We start from the raw sequence: 13,946 nt of genomic DNA on the forward strand, positions 1-13,946 counted from the left end.
ACGTAAAAAGAAAAAAAGGAGGTTTAAATAAAATATTTTTTCAATGTTGTCGTTTTTTGTTTTGGTCCGAGTGAAATGTTCCATGGTCTCTCCCGATTCTAAATATAGCTGAACCGTTTGGATTGACCAAGGGAAACTCTTTTTATAAGCATTTTACGAAATGTCTATGGAAAAATAAATTGCGGAAGAAAATCTCTGGTACAGTGGTGAAGCAGGAAGTGACGTTCACTTTGCCTCTCTATAGAGGTGAAGGAAGAAAACAAACAAACAAGTTAAAACATTATTAACGGCATCTGCATCAGAACTTAATTAGGTCGGCTCTCCATCTGCAGGGACGTGAATTCTCTGTGCTGAACAAACACTGATGAGATCTCCACTATGGGTAATAATGAGTTTCTGTGTTTGAGTGTGTGTGTGAAAGTGTGTGTGTGCATTTCCCACCAGACAGAAAATAAACACCGCCATGGCCTCTCTCGCTCGCTCTTTCTCGTCGTCTCCATCTCGTGTACTGGCTTGTTCTTGTTGTGTCTCCTCTCGCCTTTGTTCCCTCCATTATCTAGCCTTTTCTCTCCACTCTCTATTCCCATCTAGCACCTCTTCCATCAACCTCTCCGGCCGCCTAACCATTTGTCCAATTCCTTTCGCGCTCTCTGCCTGATCTCGCATCCAGAATCTCTCCAGTACATCTCTACCTCCACTTTATTTTTACTTTCCCTCTCTCTCTCTCTCTCTCCAGTGACAGACTGTGCATAGCAATGCAGCAGCAGCAGCAGCAGGTACAGAACAGTCTACCCAGTCAGGCGCCAGCCAAGCCTCCCTAATTTCGCTGGTTCGTGTGGAGTGTAAGCGCCTGCTCCCCCAGGCGCTGACGGATCGCTATGCAATCTACTATTAATATCACGGAGCGCACCGACGTGCTCCCAATTAAACACTGACACCTTTGGGACGAGACGAAATTAGAGTCTTTTTTAATACTCGGGGGAAGCCATTTTGAGGTGAAATGTGTAATGATAGATTGCTTGGCCCTCCCAAGTTCACCAAAGATATAAAAAGACATTATTGGAGGGTTTAAGTGTCCGTCTGAGTGGGTCTTTTTGTTTGTGGACTTCGTCCAAATGGCGCTTGCAATTACGATAACTGTGGATTCTCCCTTTGTTTCTTTGTATTGTATTACTTTGTAATTTGGTTTCTTTTGGATTTCTGTAATTGAATGTTATTTGCTGTTGCCATTTACCGAGTTGTATTGTTTTATGTTTATTTGATATTATGTGACAACTTGATTTCTGTTGTTTTCAATGTGATGTTTGAATAAAATAAAAAATGTGGTCGCAAAAAGAAAAGTTAACTACTGTGTATCAAACTTGATGATGAATAAAGTATATTAGAAGCACTTGTAGAAGCACAGTGTGTCAAAGAGGGGAACCTTTGGGACAGACCAGGGATGGAGTAATGGAGCGTCATCGGACAGATGAAGGGATTACGGGGGGAAAAGAAGAAGGAAAAAAAGAGGCACGTTGGGTTTTGAGTGTGTGGCACCTTTGGTCCGGGAGAGAGGGAGGGAAGAAGAGAATGACGGCACTCACCTCCTTGCTTACTCCTGTCAAGATAGATGGAGACCCTTCTGGCCAGACCTACGAGTGGGGGGAGCAAACGGAGGGGGGGGGAGCAGGGGAGGGGAGGGAGGGACAGCAAGGGGGGTAGGCAAGTCAAAAGCACATCAGCCCAAGCACAAGACACATCGGCAAAGACCCCCTGTCTGCGCGCACAGGCACGCACGCACGCACGCACGCACGCACGCACGCACGCACACACACACACACACACACAGAGAAATACACACTTACATAAGCACAAGTAAGTATGACTCTGAGTGGATTGCACTCATACCCCCCACACACACTCATACAAAGAGCAGAGGGCTGAACAAAGCTGCAGCTTCCCCAATGATTAACACTGATACACTGGGATCAAAGACTAAAGGATAAAGACCGGAGAGAGAGAGAGAGAGGGAGAGAGTGAGAGAGAGTGAGAGAGAGGGAGGGAGAGAGGAGAGAGAGGGAGAGAGTGAGAGGGAGAGAGGGGGAGGGAGAGAGGAGAGAGAGGGAGGGAGAGAGAGGGAGGGAGAGAGGAGAGAGAGGGAGAGAGTGAGAGGGAGAGAGAGGGAGGGAGAGAGGAGAGAGAGGGAGAGAGACAGAGGGAGAGAGGAGAGAGAGGGAGGGAGAGAGGACAGAGAGAGGGAGGGAGAGAGAGAGGGAGGACAGAGAGAGGGAGCGAGAGAGGATAGAGAGAGGGAGGGAGAGAGAGAGGACAGAGAGAGGGAGGGAGAGAGTGAGAGAGAGAGGGAGAGAGAGAGGACAGAGAGGGAGGGAGAGAGGACAGAGAGAGGGAGGGAGAGAGGACAGAGAGGGGGAGGGAGAGAGAGAGGACAGAGAGAGGGAGGGAGAGAGAGGACAGAGAGAGGGAGGGAGAGAGGACAGAGAGGGGGAGGGAGAGAGGACAGAGAGAGGGAGGGAGAGAGAGGACAGAGAGAGGGAGGGAGAGAGTGAGAGAGAGAGGGACAGCTAGTTCATTGAGCTAGTCTCTGCAGTAGAAACAGCGGCTGTGAAGCCACACAGCCCATTTGGGGAAATAACCCACCTACAAGCCTGCAGGGCAGAGAATCCAAAATCCCTTCACCACAGGGCATAAAGCAGGCAGGCAGGGTGGAGCATCGCTTTGACTTATTAAGGGTGTGTGTGTGTGTGTGTGTGCGTGTGCGTGTGTGTGTGTGTGTGTATGTGTGCGGGGCGCGTAGCGAGAGGGAGAGACAGAAACAATGTGGGTCAGTTTGAATGTACGGATGTGGCTACCAGAACCGTAAATGCATTAATTCAATTATTGCACATGAAATAATTCAGATGATTGTTTTGTTTGGAGTTATTCTGAGGTGATTGGGAAAAGCCTGCCGCCTTGTTCAGCCTCTCTTGAGGGGACGGAGAACACAAAACAATATGAAAGAACCAGCAAAGTAACAACAACAACAAGCCAGACAGCCACACAGTGTAGAGGTCTGAGCTCAATGATGAGAAATACTAAGTAACAACAGACCAGACAGACACACAGTCTAGAGGTCTGAGCTCTATGATGAGAAATACTAAGTAACAACAGACCAGACAGACACACAGTCTAGAGGTCTGAGCTCTATGATGAGAAATACTAAGTAACAACAGACCAGACAGACACTAACACAAGCATGTTACTGGAGAACTGGGAAGGGACGAGTTAGGGCAGGGTGAAGTGCGTGTGTGTGTGTGTGTGTGTGTGTGTGTGTGAGTTAGGGCAGGGTGAAGTGCGTGTGTGTGTGTGTGTGAGTTAGGGCAGGGTGAAGTGTGTGTGTGTGTGTGTGTGTGTGTGTGTGTGTGTGTGTGTGTGTGTGTGAGTTAGGGCAGGGTGAAGTGCGTGTGTGTGTGTGTGTTTGTGTACATATGACAGAGATGCTCACAACTCATTTTTTGAAAGTCCAAGTTAAGTCTCAAGTCTGTCACACTATGTGCAGACTGCAGCGACGTTTGGCGCATGTAGACGCCTGCTGTAGCTGCTGCACATTCATTTTGTAATTGGATACGTCGCCAGGTATCCCAGCATGCTTTGAAAGGCGATGAGCGGCGGACGGCAGCGACGAGAGGGCCATTTTGGAATCGACCAATTGAGGACGGAAATACAGCAAGGCAGCCAATCAAGCTGCAGCACCGAGGGACTAGCAGCCGACGGCAGGCGTCTACACGCGGCAAACGTCACTGCAGTCTGTCCAAGGCGTTCTGGATGAGCGTTCTATCATCTGCTGGATGCCATCCGGTGTCTGCTTAGAACACTGCATAGCTCAAACTAAGCAATTCAAAGCATGTAGGTACGATTGCATGTTACATGTTACATGCATGCATTATCTTCCCTCCTTTATCTATTAACATACAGTATCAGCATTGATTAGTTGACATTATTATTACTAGACATTTCCTTAATAAGATAAAGATTGTTCACGAGTCCCAAATCTCAAGTCCCAGTCAAGTCTCAAGTCTTTTGAGGATGAGTCTCAAGTCAAGTCTCAAGTTGATGTGTGTGTGCGACTTAAGTGTGACTTGAGTCCAAGTCGCACATCCAAGTCTCCATCTCTGGTATCTGAGTCTCCCTGAGAAATGCTACAGTAGGTCGTGCAGCAACTGCCTATAGAGGCAGACACGATGTTTGACAGCATGATGTCAAAATTGTGTAATATTTCATCAGGATAGACACTGTCAATGCCTTTAAGGTGATGCTCAAATCTGAAAGTTGAAAGCATGACCATATGAAGCAGACATTCCAAACTATGCTAGTTATTACTGTTAATTAAGTGGGAAGGTGAGGCCTGTAAAACACTGGGGAAAATTGTGTGGGTGGTGTGTGTGTGTGTGTGTGAATGGGAGAGAGAGACAGAGAGAGAGGGAAAAGTGCAGATGCATGTGTTCACAATCCATCCTGCCGAGTTAAACAAAAGTATCTGAACAACACAAGCTCAACTTGAACTCTTCAAGAGAAGCCGTCGAAGAAAGGATCTCCATTGCGTTGATACTAATTATCCATATTAAATCAATTATTCCACTGTAGCCTTGATACAGCAGCACGTACATGTGCACGGGGGACCGTCACTAACAAGCACACCGTTAAGGGTTAAAGTCTCAGGCAGCGTTGGAAACGAGGCTGTGGCTCACTGTGGGAGAGAGCTCTAGGGACCATGACTCTCCACGAGGGACAGTGTCGTGACTCGTGACAATGACACACACATACGGAGAGAGAGTCATTGCAGTGATGCTAGTTAAGTGTGCCACCTCTCCACATGTCCCCACACAGCACTGGTGACTGTCCTTTGTAACACATATTGCGCACGCAGTGTGTGGCCCACACCTCTGCACAGCTCTCCACTGTCTCCAGTCAGCCAATCAGTCACGTCGTCTGCTAGCTAAGCTCTCATTGCTTCCAATTAGCAAAATGTGTCTCATTCTGTGTGTCTGGTCACAAACACTGTCTGAAGATTGCCCATCCCCCTCCTCCCCCCCCCCCCATCCCCATCCACACGCACGTCACCTTTGTCACATGTGACTCACATGTGACTGATGTGATCGCAAACAGGCTGAGTCATAGATGATGTCGCAACTGATATGATAAATATACAGTACTGTATTAATAGCATTCCTACATCTGTCAAACATCTCCGACCAGAAATACACAGCCAGTCAGCCACAATGGCTGAGAAATCCTTGAGGCAGTGTGATGAAAAGATGAAATGAAAAGGAAGTGCGTAAAGCAGGCACAACAGATACGTGGGTGGATGTGTCTGACAGGAAGGGCACAACAGATGTGTGGGTGGATGTGTCTGACAGGAAGGGCACAACAGATGTGTGGTGGATGTGTCTGACAGGAGGGGCACAACAGATGTGTGGGTGGATGTGTCTGACAGCAGGAGGGCACAACAGATGTGTGGGTGGATGTGTCTGACAGGAAGGGCACAACAGATGTGTGGGTGGATGTGTCTGACAGGAGGGGCACAACAGATGTGTGGGTGGATGTGTCTGACAGGAAGGGCACAACAGATGTGTGGGTGGATGTGTCTGAGAGGAGGAAGGCACAACAGATGTGTGGGTGGATGTGTCTGAGAGGAGGAAGGCACAACAGATGTGTGGGTGGATGTGTCTGAGAGGAGGAAGGCACAACAGATGTGAGGGTGGATGTGTCTGAGAGGAGGGGGCACAACAGATGTGTGGGTGGATGTGTCTGAGAGGAGGGCACAACAGATGTGTGGGTGGATGTGTCTGACATGAGGGCACAACAGATGTGTGGGTGGATGTGTCTGAGAGGAGGGGGCACAACAGATGTGTGGGTGGATGTGTCTGACATGAGGGCACAACAGATGTGTGGGTGGATGTGTCTGACATGAGGGCACAACAGATGTGTGGGTGGATGTGTCTGACAGGAAGGGCACAACAGATGTGTGGGTGGATGTGTCTGACAGGAAGGGCACAACAGATGTGTAGGTGGATGTGTCTGAGAGGAGGAAGGCACAACAGATGTGTGGGTGGATGTGTCTGAGAGGAGGAAGGCACAACAGATGTGTAGGTGGATGTGTCTGAGAGGAGGAAGGCACAACAGATGTGTGGGTGGATGTGTCTGAGAGGAGGAAGGCACAACAGATGTGTAGGTGGATGTGTCTGAGAGGAGGAAGGCACAACAGATGTGTGGGTGGATGTGTCTGAGAGGAGGGCACAACAGATGTGTGGGTGGATGTGTCTGACAGGAAGGCACAACAGATGTGTGGGTGGATGTGTCTGACAGGAAGGGCACAACAGATGCGTGGGTGGATGTGTCTGTCTGGTGGATGTGTCTGTCTGGTGGATGTCAGACCAGCTTCTAATCATATTGAAAGCATGAGGCGTGAATGTTCAAGTTCAAGTTTATTAATTGTCCCAAAAGGGCGATTTGTGTCACCTATGAATGGAGCAAGGGAATGTTTTCGGCCGTGGCGAGACCAACACATGCTAACACAACCCTGATGCTAACGCAACCCTGATGCTGGTAAAAGCACAAATGAGTCCGTCACCGTCAGTGACCTCAGTTGCCATTTTTGAAATTCAACAGGAATATGTAGTTTTGATTGTATTATTTGCCTTTTTTGTTTCTTTGCCCCAATTAACGATTACTTTGCCATGTCTTGACATTTCTGGGGCCTCAAAAAACACTTCGCAGCCCGTTATGCTCTCTGTTTTGCAAGAGAAGGGGGGTGGGGGTGCTGCTACTAACTAGCGACTGGCATTGCAACACATGTTCGCAAGACAAAACAAAAAATTAAAGAATAAAGCATTATCATTTTGCATGGTGACATGGTGACTGCTTCTTTACGAGACGTTTCTGTCGGACAGTGACAATGTTTATATTGCTGGACAGACGGACAGACAAACGGGGGAAATGAAGACTCGGAGGTCTGAGCGCTTCACACAGCAGCACTGGGGGAGGGGCTACAGAGACGAGCAGGGTCTGACTGTAGATAAAACAGATGTTGACCAAGTCTTTTCCTTTGGGGACATAATTTGCAGTTGAAAAAGGTAATAAATCGCAATATATTGCAACATCGCAATACTTAATATATCGCAATACTAGCATATCGCAATATCGCAATACTATCGTATCGTGGCTAAAGTATCGTGATAATATCGTATCGTGGGGCATCTGGTAATCCAAACCCCTGGTCCTATACCATACTATATCATACATACTGTTATACATAAACTGTACATCATTTACCATGTCATATACTATAAAATACACACACACACACACACACACACACCCACACACACACACACACACACACACACACACACACAGATGCATGCATAATTTTGAGTCTTCACTTCACCTGACCTGCATGTCATTGGACTGTGAGAGGAAATCAGAGCTGTTTAATCAGAGCTGTTTAATTCCAGCGTTATTTCTCAACTGCACAAACTTTCAAGGATTCCTTGTCCTGCAGGAACCCTGGTCAAAATCTATCGGTCTACCAGGCCAGACTGTCACAGAATGGTATATATTGAGTGTGTGCATGGTACTAGTAAAGAGAAACAGACATGTTTTTTAGGTGGAGATGTGGATGTGTGACTGGGAGGGGGTAGACAGTGAGGAAGTACTTTGGGGTGGGGGTATGGGTGGGGACTGGGAGGGGGTAGACAGTGAGGAAGTACTTTGGGGTGGGGGTATGGGTGGGGACTGGGGAGGTGGATAGTAAAAATAAGAGTGTTGGTCTTTACTGTGAGCGCTGGCAGAGGGCTGACCTCGGGTGGTAGGCAGCATGTCGGACAGGCCCTGCCACGCCGTTACCATCTCCGGGTTCTTCTGGTCTGCAAAGTTCTTCCAGATCCGCAGCGCTCCGTCGTCTGGAAGGAGGGGAGAGAGAGAGAGAGAGAGAGGAGATTGTGTGAGAGAGAGAGAGAGAGAGAGGAGATTGTGAGAGAGAGAGAGAGAGAGAGAGAGAGAGGGAGATAGTGAGAGAGAGACAGCGAGGAGGGGGGGTGAGAAAGGGAGCGAAAGAGAGAGAGGGACGAGACAGCAAGGGAGAGAGTGGGTGTCGCGGGGTATAGAATAGAATAGAATAGAATAGAATAGAGAAAAGGGAACAAGGAAAAAGTAATGTACGGGAGAGCAAAGGAATTGACGTATTTCACAACAGCCATTTTGTGTATAAAATGTAGGAAGGTGCAAGCAGACCATTAATGACAACTTCCAATCGATTTAGGTGTTCCAGTGCTGGGGCAGGGCACCTGTGACTTTTAGACACAAAATGGCCACTGTGAAAAAGTCAGATTAAGATGAGAAGGCCAAGAAGAGAAAAGGTGGAGAGGGTGCCATCAAGTGCATCAAAATAAAACGATTAAAGAAACAGTGGGAAATGCTGGAGAGCTAACCCTGAATAGACAACCTTCTTGACTGTGAATGGAACTGTGGAGGTACATCTTGAACCGTGATGAAAACCTTGAGCTCATCATTCAACATGAACATTAAATGAAAATAAACACACACACAACACACACACATACACCTTGCTTCTTAGAATAATCCACTGAGAATGTAAAGTAGCATCTTAGCACTGTGTTCCCTTGGAAAATATGCAGTTGTCAATGAAATAAGCAGTCAAGAGTCTCCACATAATAGGGTGCAATTTGTTTAAACATCTGAAGGGGGGATGTTTTTGAAAGGTTTTTATTCATGAAAATCAGAACCACAGGTAGACTATGTGATCATTATAACAAAACAAAAGGTTAAATGCTAATTTAACATGCCATAATCAAATCCCCTGCTGCCAGCTCTATGTAGTCTCGCTGGCCAGCCTCCTCTCCCTTCCGTCCGAGGAGCTGCTGAAACAGAGTCCAGCCTGACTGGCCTGTGCTAGCTGGAGCTGCTGAAACAGAGGCCAGTAAGGCTTAGCCTAGGTAAACCCAGCCCCCACGTGACCTGCTCTCTCAGTTCCCAGTCACTAGTCACAGTCACTAGCTTGTGACTGTAAGCAGGGTGAGCCTGAGAGCAGGTCACTGGGGGCTGGGTTTACCCAGGCTAAGTAAGGCTGGCCTCTGTTTCAGCAGCTCCAGCTAGCACGTGTGAGCGGCCTGTGCTAGCTGAACCTGCTGAAACAGAGGCTAGCCTGAGCACCGTGTGAGCGTGGAGCTGCTGAAACAGAAGTAAGAGCACCAGGTGCTGAGCGCACTCTGCCTCAGCGACTTGGGGAGCCCTCCGCCCGGTGCGCTGTGCCTCAGACGCACCAAACAGTGGTGATGACTGTGGCCTCCGGCTTCAGACATAAGAAATGGTATTTAATTCGGTCTGACCAGAAGCAGGGAAGAAATGAATGAATGACCAGAGGGAGGGAAATGAAAAGCAGAGGGACGGAAATCCCCCCATGCCCCGAGGCAAATCACACCCTAGATCTATAAGAGAAATATAGCTAGTGTAGGCCACCATCCTAAACATCAAAGATGTACATGCTGCACTCTAGTTACTGAGAAAGCCATTACATCCCTTAATGGCCTCCATCTGATTTATAGTCAGTATTAATGTTTCTATATATTGAGTAATTTTTATAGTGCCCTGCCTTATATTCTTCAGGCCATGACGAATAAGCGCATATTACATTTTGATGTGAGGCAATTGAACTCTATTAACCCCTACACTTTACAAAGACGCTAGGCAGGAATGCTAATAAGTCAAATTTGACAGTATACTAGGAATGCTAGGGTGGAGACTCTGGAGACTGACAGACAGACAGACAGGCAGACAGGCAGTCAGACAGACAGACAGACAGACAGACCGACAGACACCGCTCAGTGCGCTCCACCCACCTAGGCGCCATCATGGAACTGTGCGGCATCTTTTTTTTTGCCACTGTGCGCCATCGGCTCAGACCAGGAAGGATTGATTACATCACTGATGACATCACAATTGCTGACATCACTAATGCATTTGTTGTTTGTTTCAGCACACTCCTCCGGGTTACGAAGATAAAGGCACGGAGCGTAATTGCTCTGTTCTGTTGATGATGATGATGACGAACACACACGGGTGTATCTGGGGCTAGAAGTCAAATGTTTAAGGCTTGTTAAAACTGAACCCACAGGGAAAAAGAGATATCACTAATGAGCCTCACTGTGATGTCCAAGCATTAAGTGCAAAACATCTGTCTTCAGAGATAGCACCTACTATCTCCGAGCCATAAGGAATCTGAATTTGCACTGAATCATTATGTATGACCTATAGCACTTTAAACTGTGCATTTTATGCTGAATATGATGCTGCAGGGTACTTACTATGCCTGAATGTATTTTTTGTTTCTTATGTTTATCTTAAACCTTGAAGGTGTTTTATTTTTTGTTTCTGATCTTTATCTTAAATCTTGAAGGGGTTTGTGGGGAGATTTGTAACTCGAGTGTGTGTTTCGTGCAAAACAGTGTGTACACTTGAGTCCTCTGTGTGTGAGTGTGAGTGTGTGCGCGTGCGTGTGTGTGTGGCGGGGGGTGTCTCCAACCTGTTGCAGTGAGTAGCAGTGAACAGTCATGTCCATTCAGATACTCCATGGCGGTGATGCGGGTGTAGCGAGGATTCCCATTGTAGAAGTAGTCCAACCTCTCCCCCTTCTCCCAATCCCAGAAACTAGGGACACGCACGCACACGCGCGCACGCGCACACACACACACACACACACACACACACACGCGCGCACACACACACACACACACACACACACACACACACACACACACACACACACATTTTAGAACATTATCCACAAGTTGATCTATTTGTTAACTTTCAAAACAAGAATGTTAGATATAGACTCTTCCTCACAATCCACATTAAAAAATCCCTTAAACACACCCTCTTAATCTCTAATTATTTCCAGTGCTTTTAATATAATCTTTCTTGTCTTTTGCCTCCCTCGATTGTGCTATTTGCCATAATTATTATTCAATGATAATGTCATTCATTTGTTTGCATGGTTCGTGTGCGTGTCTAATTTCTGTAACAGCACAGACACACCGGAAACGGATCAGACGTGTAAAACGAATATGTCTTTGAGGATGCAGAAAAGTGATAGACAAATAAGATGTATTATTATTATTATTATTATTACAAATAAATGAGAGATATTTCCATTACTATCTTCATGATGTAAAGCTGACTAAGCGGGTTAAGCAGAATATATTGTAATAATGTGTGACAGTGCACACTGACCAGATGCTGTCCTTGTCGGCGACGGCGATGCAGGCATTGAAGGGGTGGAACTTCACCACAGACGGGACGCCGGGGTTACGGTTGATGAATATCTGATCGTCCAGACGAGACACACCTGCAGAGGGAGGGGGGGGGGGGGGGCGAGAGGACGGAAGCAGGAAGCGCTGTCAAATTACACCACATCAGAAGGGAATTTCTGAAAACTAGGCGATCTCAGGTTTGAGTCAGTGTGTCCCACCTTGTCCAACTGATCTCTGGTGAAATACAGTCTGTACATGTAAGTGTATTTACTACAGAGCGAATAAACCAATTCTTAATTGCATTATGGGCAACAAGGCAAGAAGTATTCTCTTGAAGTGCTCTTTGATGAATTCTATTTTAAGATGCTCCGGAATACTCAAAAGACAAAACTTCGGAACAGAATCAGTGTTTATTTTTGAAAGAAAGTTTATGATGAAAAGATGAAACTTGGATGATCCCAGTAGAGACTGGCTCATTGCAGCAGACAATTGGATATGATACAGCAGAGACAAAACATAAAGTAAACCAAAAAACAACTAATTATATAAATAGCAATATATCATTTTGGGTTATATAATCATATGCAACTGCCAATTTCAACACACCCTCTCACAAATGTAAACATTAATATCTTCAAAACAACAGTAAATATCAACAACCTTTTAACAAATTGTAATGAGATAGGTCTGTCGATACATTAATCATTTGAGTGGTGCTTGGTCAAACGGTGTAGGAGGAGGTGTTAAAAATGTGTTTTTCAGAACTTTCAAAATATCTCAAAAACAACCAGGCAGACCTTGAAGGTTCTTCTGGCAAATTTATAGAGCAAGGTCAGCTGAACATGTGGAAAAAAGTTGAATGAAAATCCAACTTACTTCCAACCAAAGTTATGGCCTTTCAAATTCTGACATTTTAACCTTTAATTATAGCGCCCCCATCAGTCTAATTGGGGAAATATTGCTGGAGCTAGAAACAGTTACCAATATCTGTAATTGGGCCAGCTTTTATGTGTCTGTGATGTACCAACTCACAGGAATTTGCATCAGCATGGACACCTCAGTAACTGCTCAGGACTGACTGACTCACCCTCAAATGCCTCCCTCCGCTAGAGTGCGCCGTGGTAAAACACCAACACTGGGACAACAATGAGAGCCTAAAGGGCTCATTATACTCGAGCAAGCTCCGTGGGGGTTGAGCTCCGCGAGTCTCCGCGAGTCACCGTGCGGACCTCGCGCTGGGGCAGATGCTATTATACTCAGAAGTGATCAGCCAAGTGATCAGCATGTATTGTACAATGGTAAATACTGAGCAGCCCGTGAAAAGTCGCAATGAAACGCTATTATGTGCAGTACTGAGTGCGCTTTCACTCTCAAACAACCGTACATCAGCACATGAATGAATCACCAAACTTGTTTTTACTGAAAGCCGTTTTAGTTCTCAGCCCTGATAGCCTAATCTGTGCTGCTTTTAATCTCTCTCAAATCATGCTCTCAACACAACACAATTACTTGGTGAAATGACTAAAAACAGTTGCAAATCAAAGTTTATAGCCTACCACATGGGTCAAGAAATGTGGGGAAAACACAGCTCAGTGTTCAGGGCTCAGTGGCTTGAAAGCGGGCGTGTTTGGAGAGAAGCCGTGCGGAGGTCGCGCTGTGAGAAAAAAAATCAGGCACACGGTGGGCGCCCAACGGAGGTAGCGAATAACCACGGCCAACAAATTTACGTCATTTGACGCCCGGCCCTCGCTCCACCCCTGCGCCCTTCACGGCATGGTGAGCATAAAGCAGCCTTTACACAGTACCAACAGATAAGCACAGAATCGATACAGTAAGTTTACCGCATCACCACATGTTGTCACGGTAACAACACGCATTGAGTCAACATCCTGTCCTTGGCTACCTGAGCGTACTCATGAGACAGAGAAGAATGTGCAAAAATCACAAAAGTAGCTGCGTCTGAAAAAAATAGTTGGAGGGAAAACAAAGCAACCAGTGTAATTGTTCACACCTCCGGCTGCCGCACTGTTGAATGCACAATATGTTCATCATTGATTGCTTTTGTTAACGTATTGTTTGGTGGTGCATTCAATATGGAAGTACAGCACGAGTAGAACTTCAGCAGCGCATGGTGATGTTAGTAAATGAACTCATTAAAATTAAGTAATAAAAATCCAGCAAGCCAAGTCAGATTCATAAGCCATAAAAGGATGATGTTCTCGATTTCATCTCCCTCTTCCTCCAACACTTTTTCTCAGCAAGAGTCATAGTCCTTTTCTCAGGAGTTAGTGATGTCATAGCCTTGAAACACAGGCTGTTGCCTTGAGTGATACCACTGATGATATCATCAGTTATCTCATAAGACTGTACAATGTCTATGACATCATCAGTGGGACAAAGGCTGAAACAGACAGATTTTGCTGACTCATCACTGATGACTCATCACTGATGACATCATCACTGATGACATCACATCACTGATGACTCATGACTGATGCCATCGTCACTGGTGACAGCACATCATTACTGATGTCACTATGACATCACTGATCAGTCTTGTCACAATGCCTCCTTGTGTGTGTGTGTGTGACATCACTGACTGGTCTTGTCACTATGCCTCTGTGTGTGTGTGTGTGTGTGTGT

The 13,946-nt window shown here is 46.3% G+C and overlaps 1 protein-coding gene across 1 annotated transcript in view; it reads right to left on the minus strand.

Annotated features, from left to right (window-relative positions):
• The window catches only part of rptor (regulatory associated protein of MTOR, complex 1), a 225,792-nt gene that overhangs the window by 16,497 nt on the left and 195,349 nt on the right, over window positions 1-13,946 (minus strand). The window contains exons 27-29 of the mRNA XM_083656294.1: window positions 11,284-11,398; window positions 10,577-10,701; window positions 7,836-7,937 (exon numbers count right to left, since the gene is read on the minus strand). Of these exons, the coding sequence (XP_083512420.1) occupies window positions 7,836-7,937; window positions 10,577-10,701; window positions 11,284-11,398 (342 nt within the window). The remainder of the gene's footprint in view (window positions 1-7,835; window positions 7,938-10,576; window positions 10,702-11,283; window positions 11,399-13,946) is intronic.

The sequence above is a fragment of the Poromitra crassiceps genome, assembly GCF_964638095.1.
Source record: "Poromitra crassiceps genome assembly, chromosome: 19".
Lineage (NCBI taxonomy): Eukaryota > Metazoa > Chordata > Actinopteri > Beryciformes > Melamphaidae > Poromitra > Poromitra crassiceps.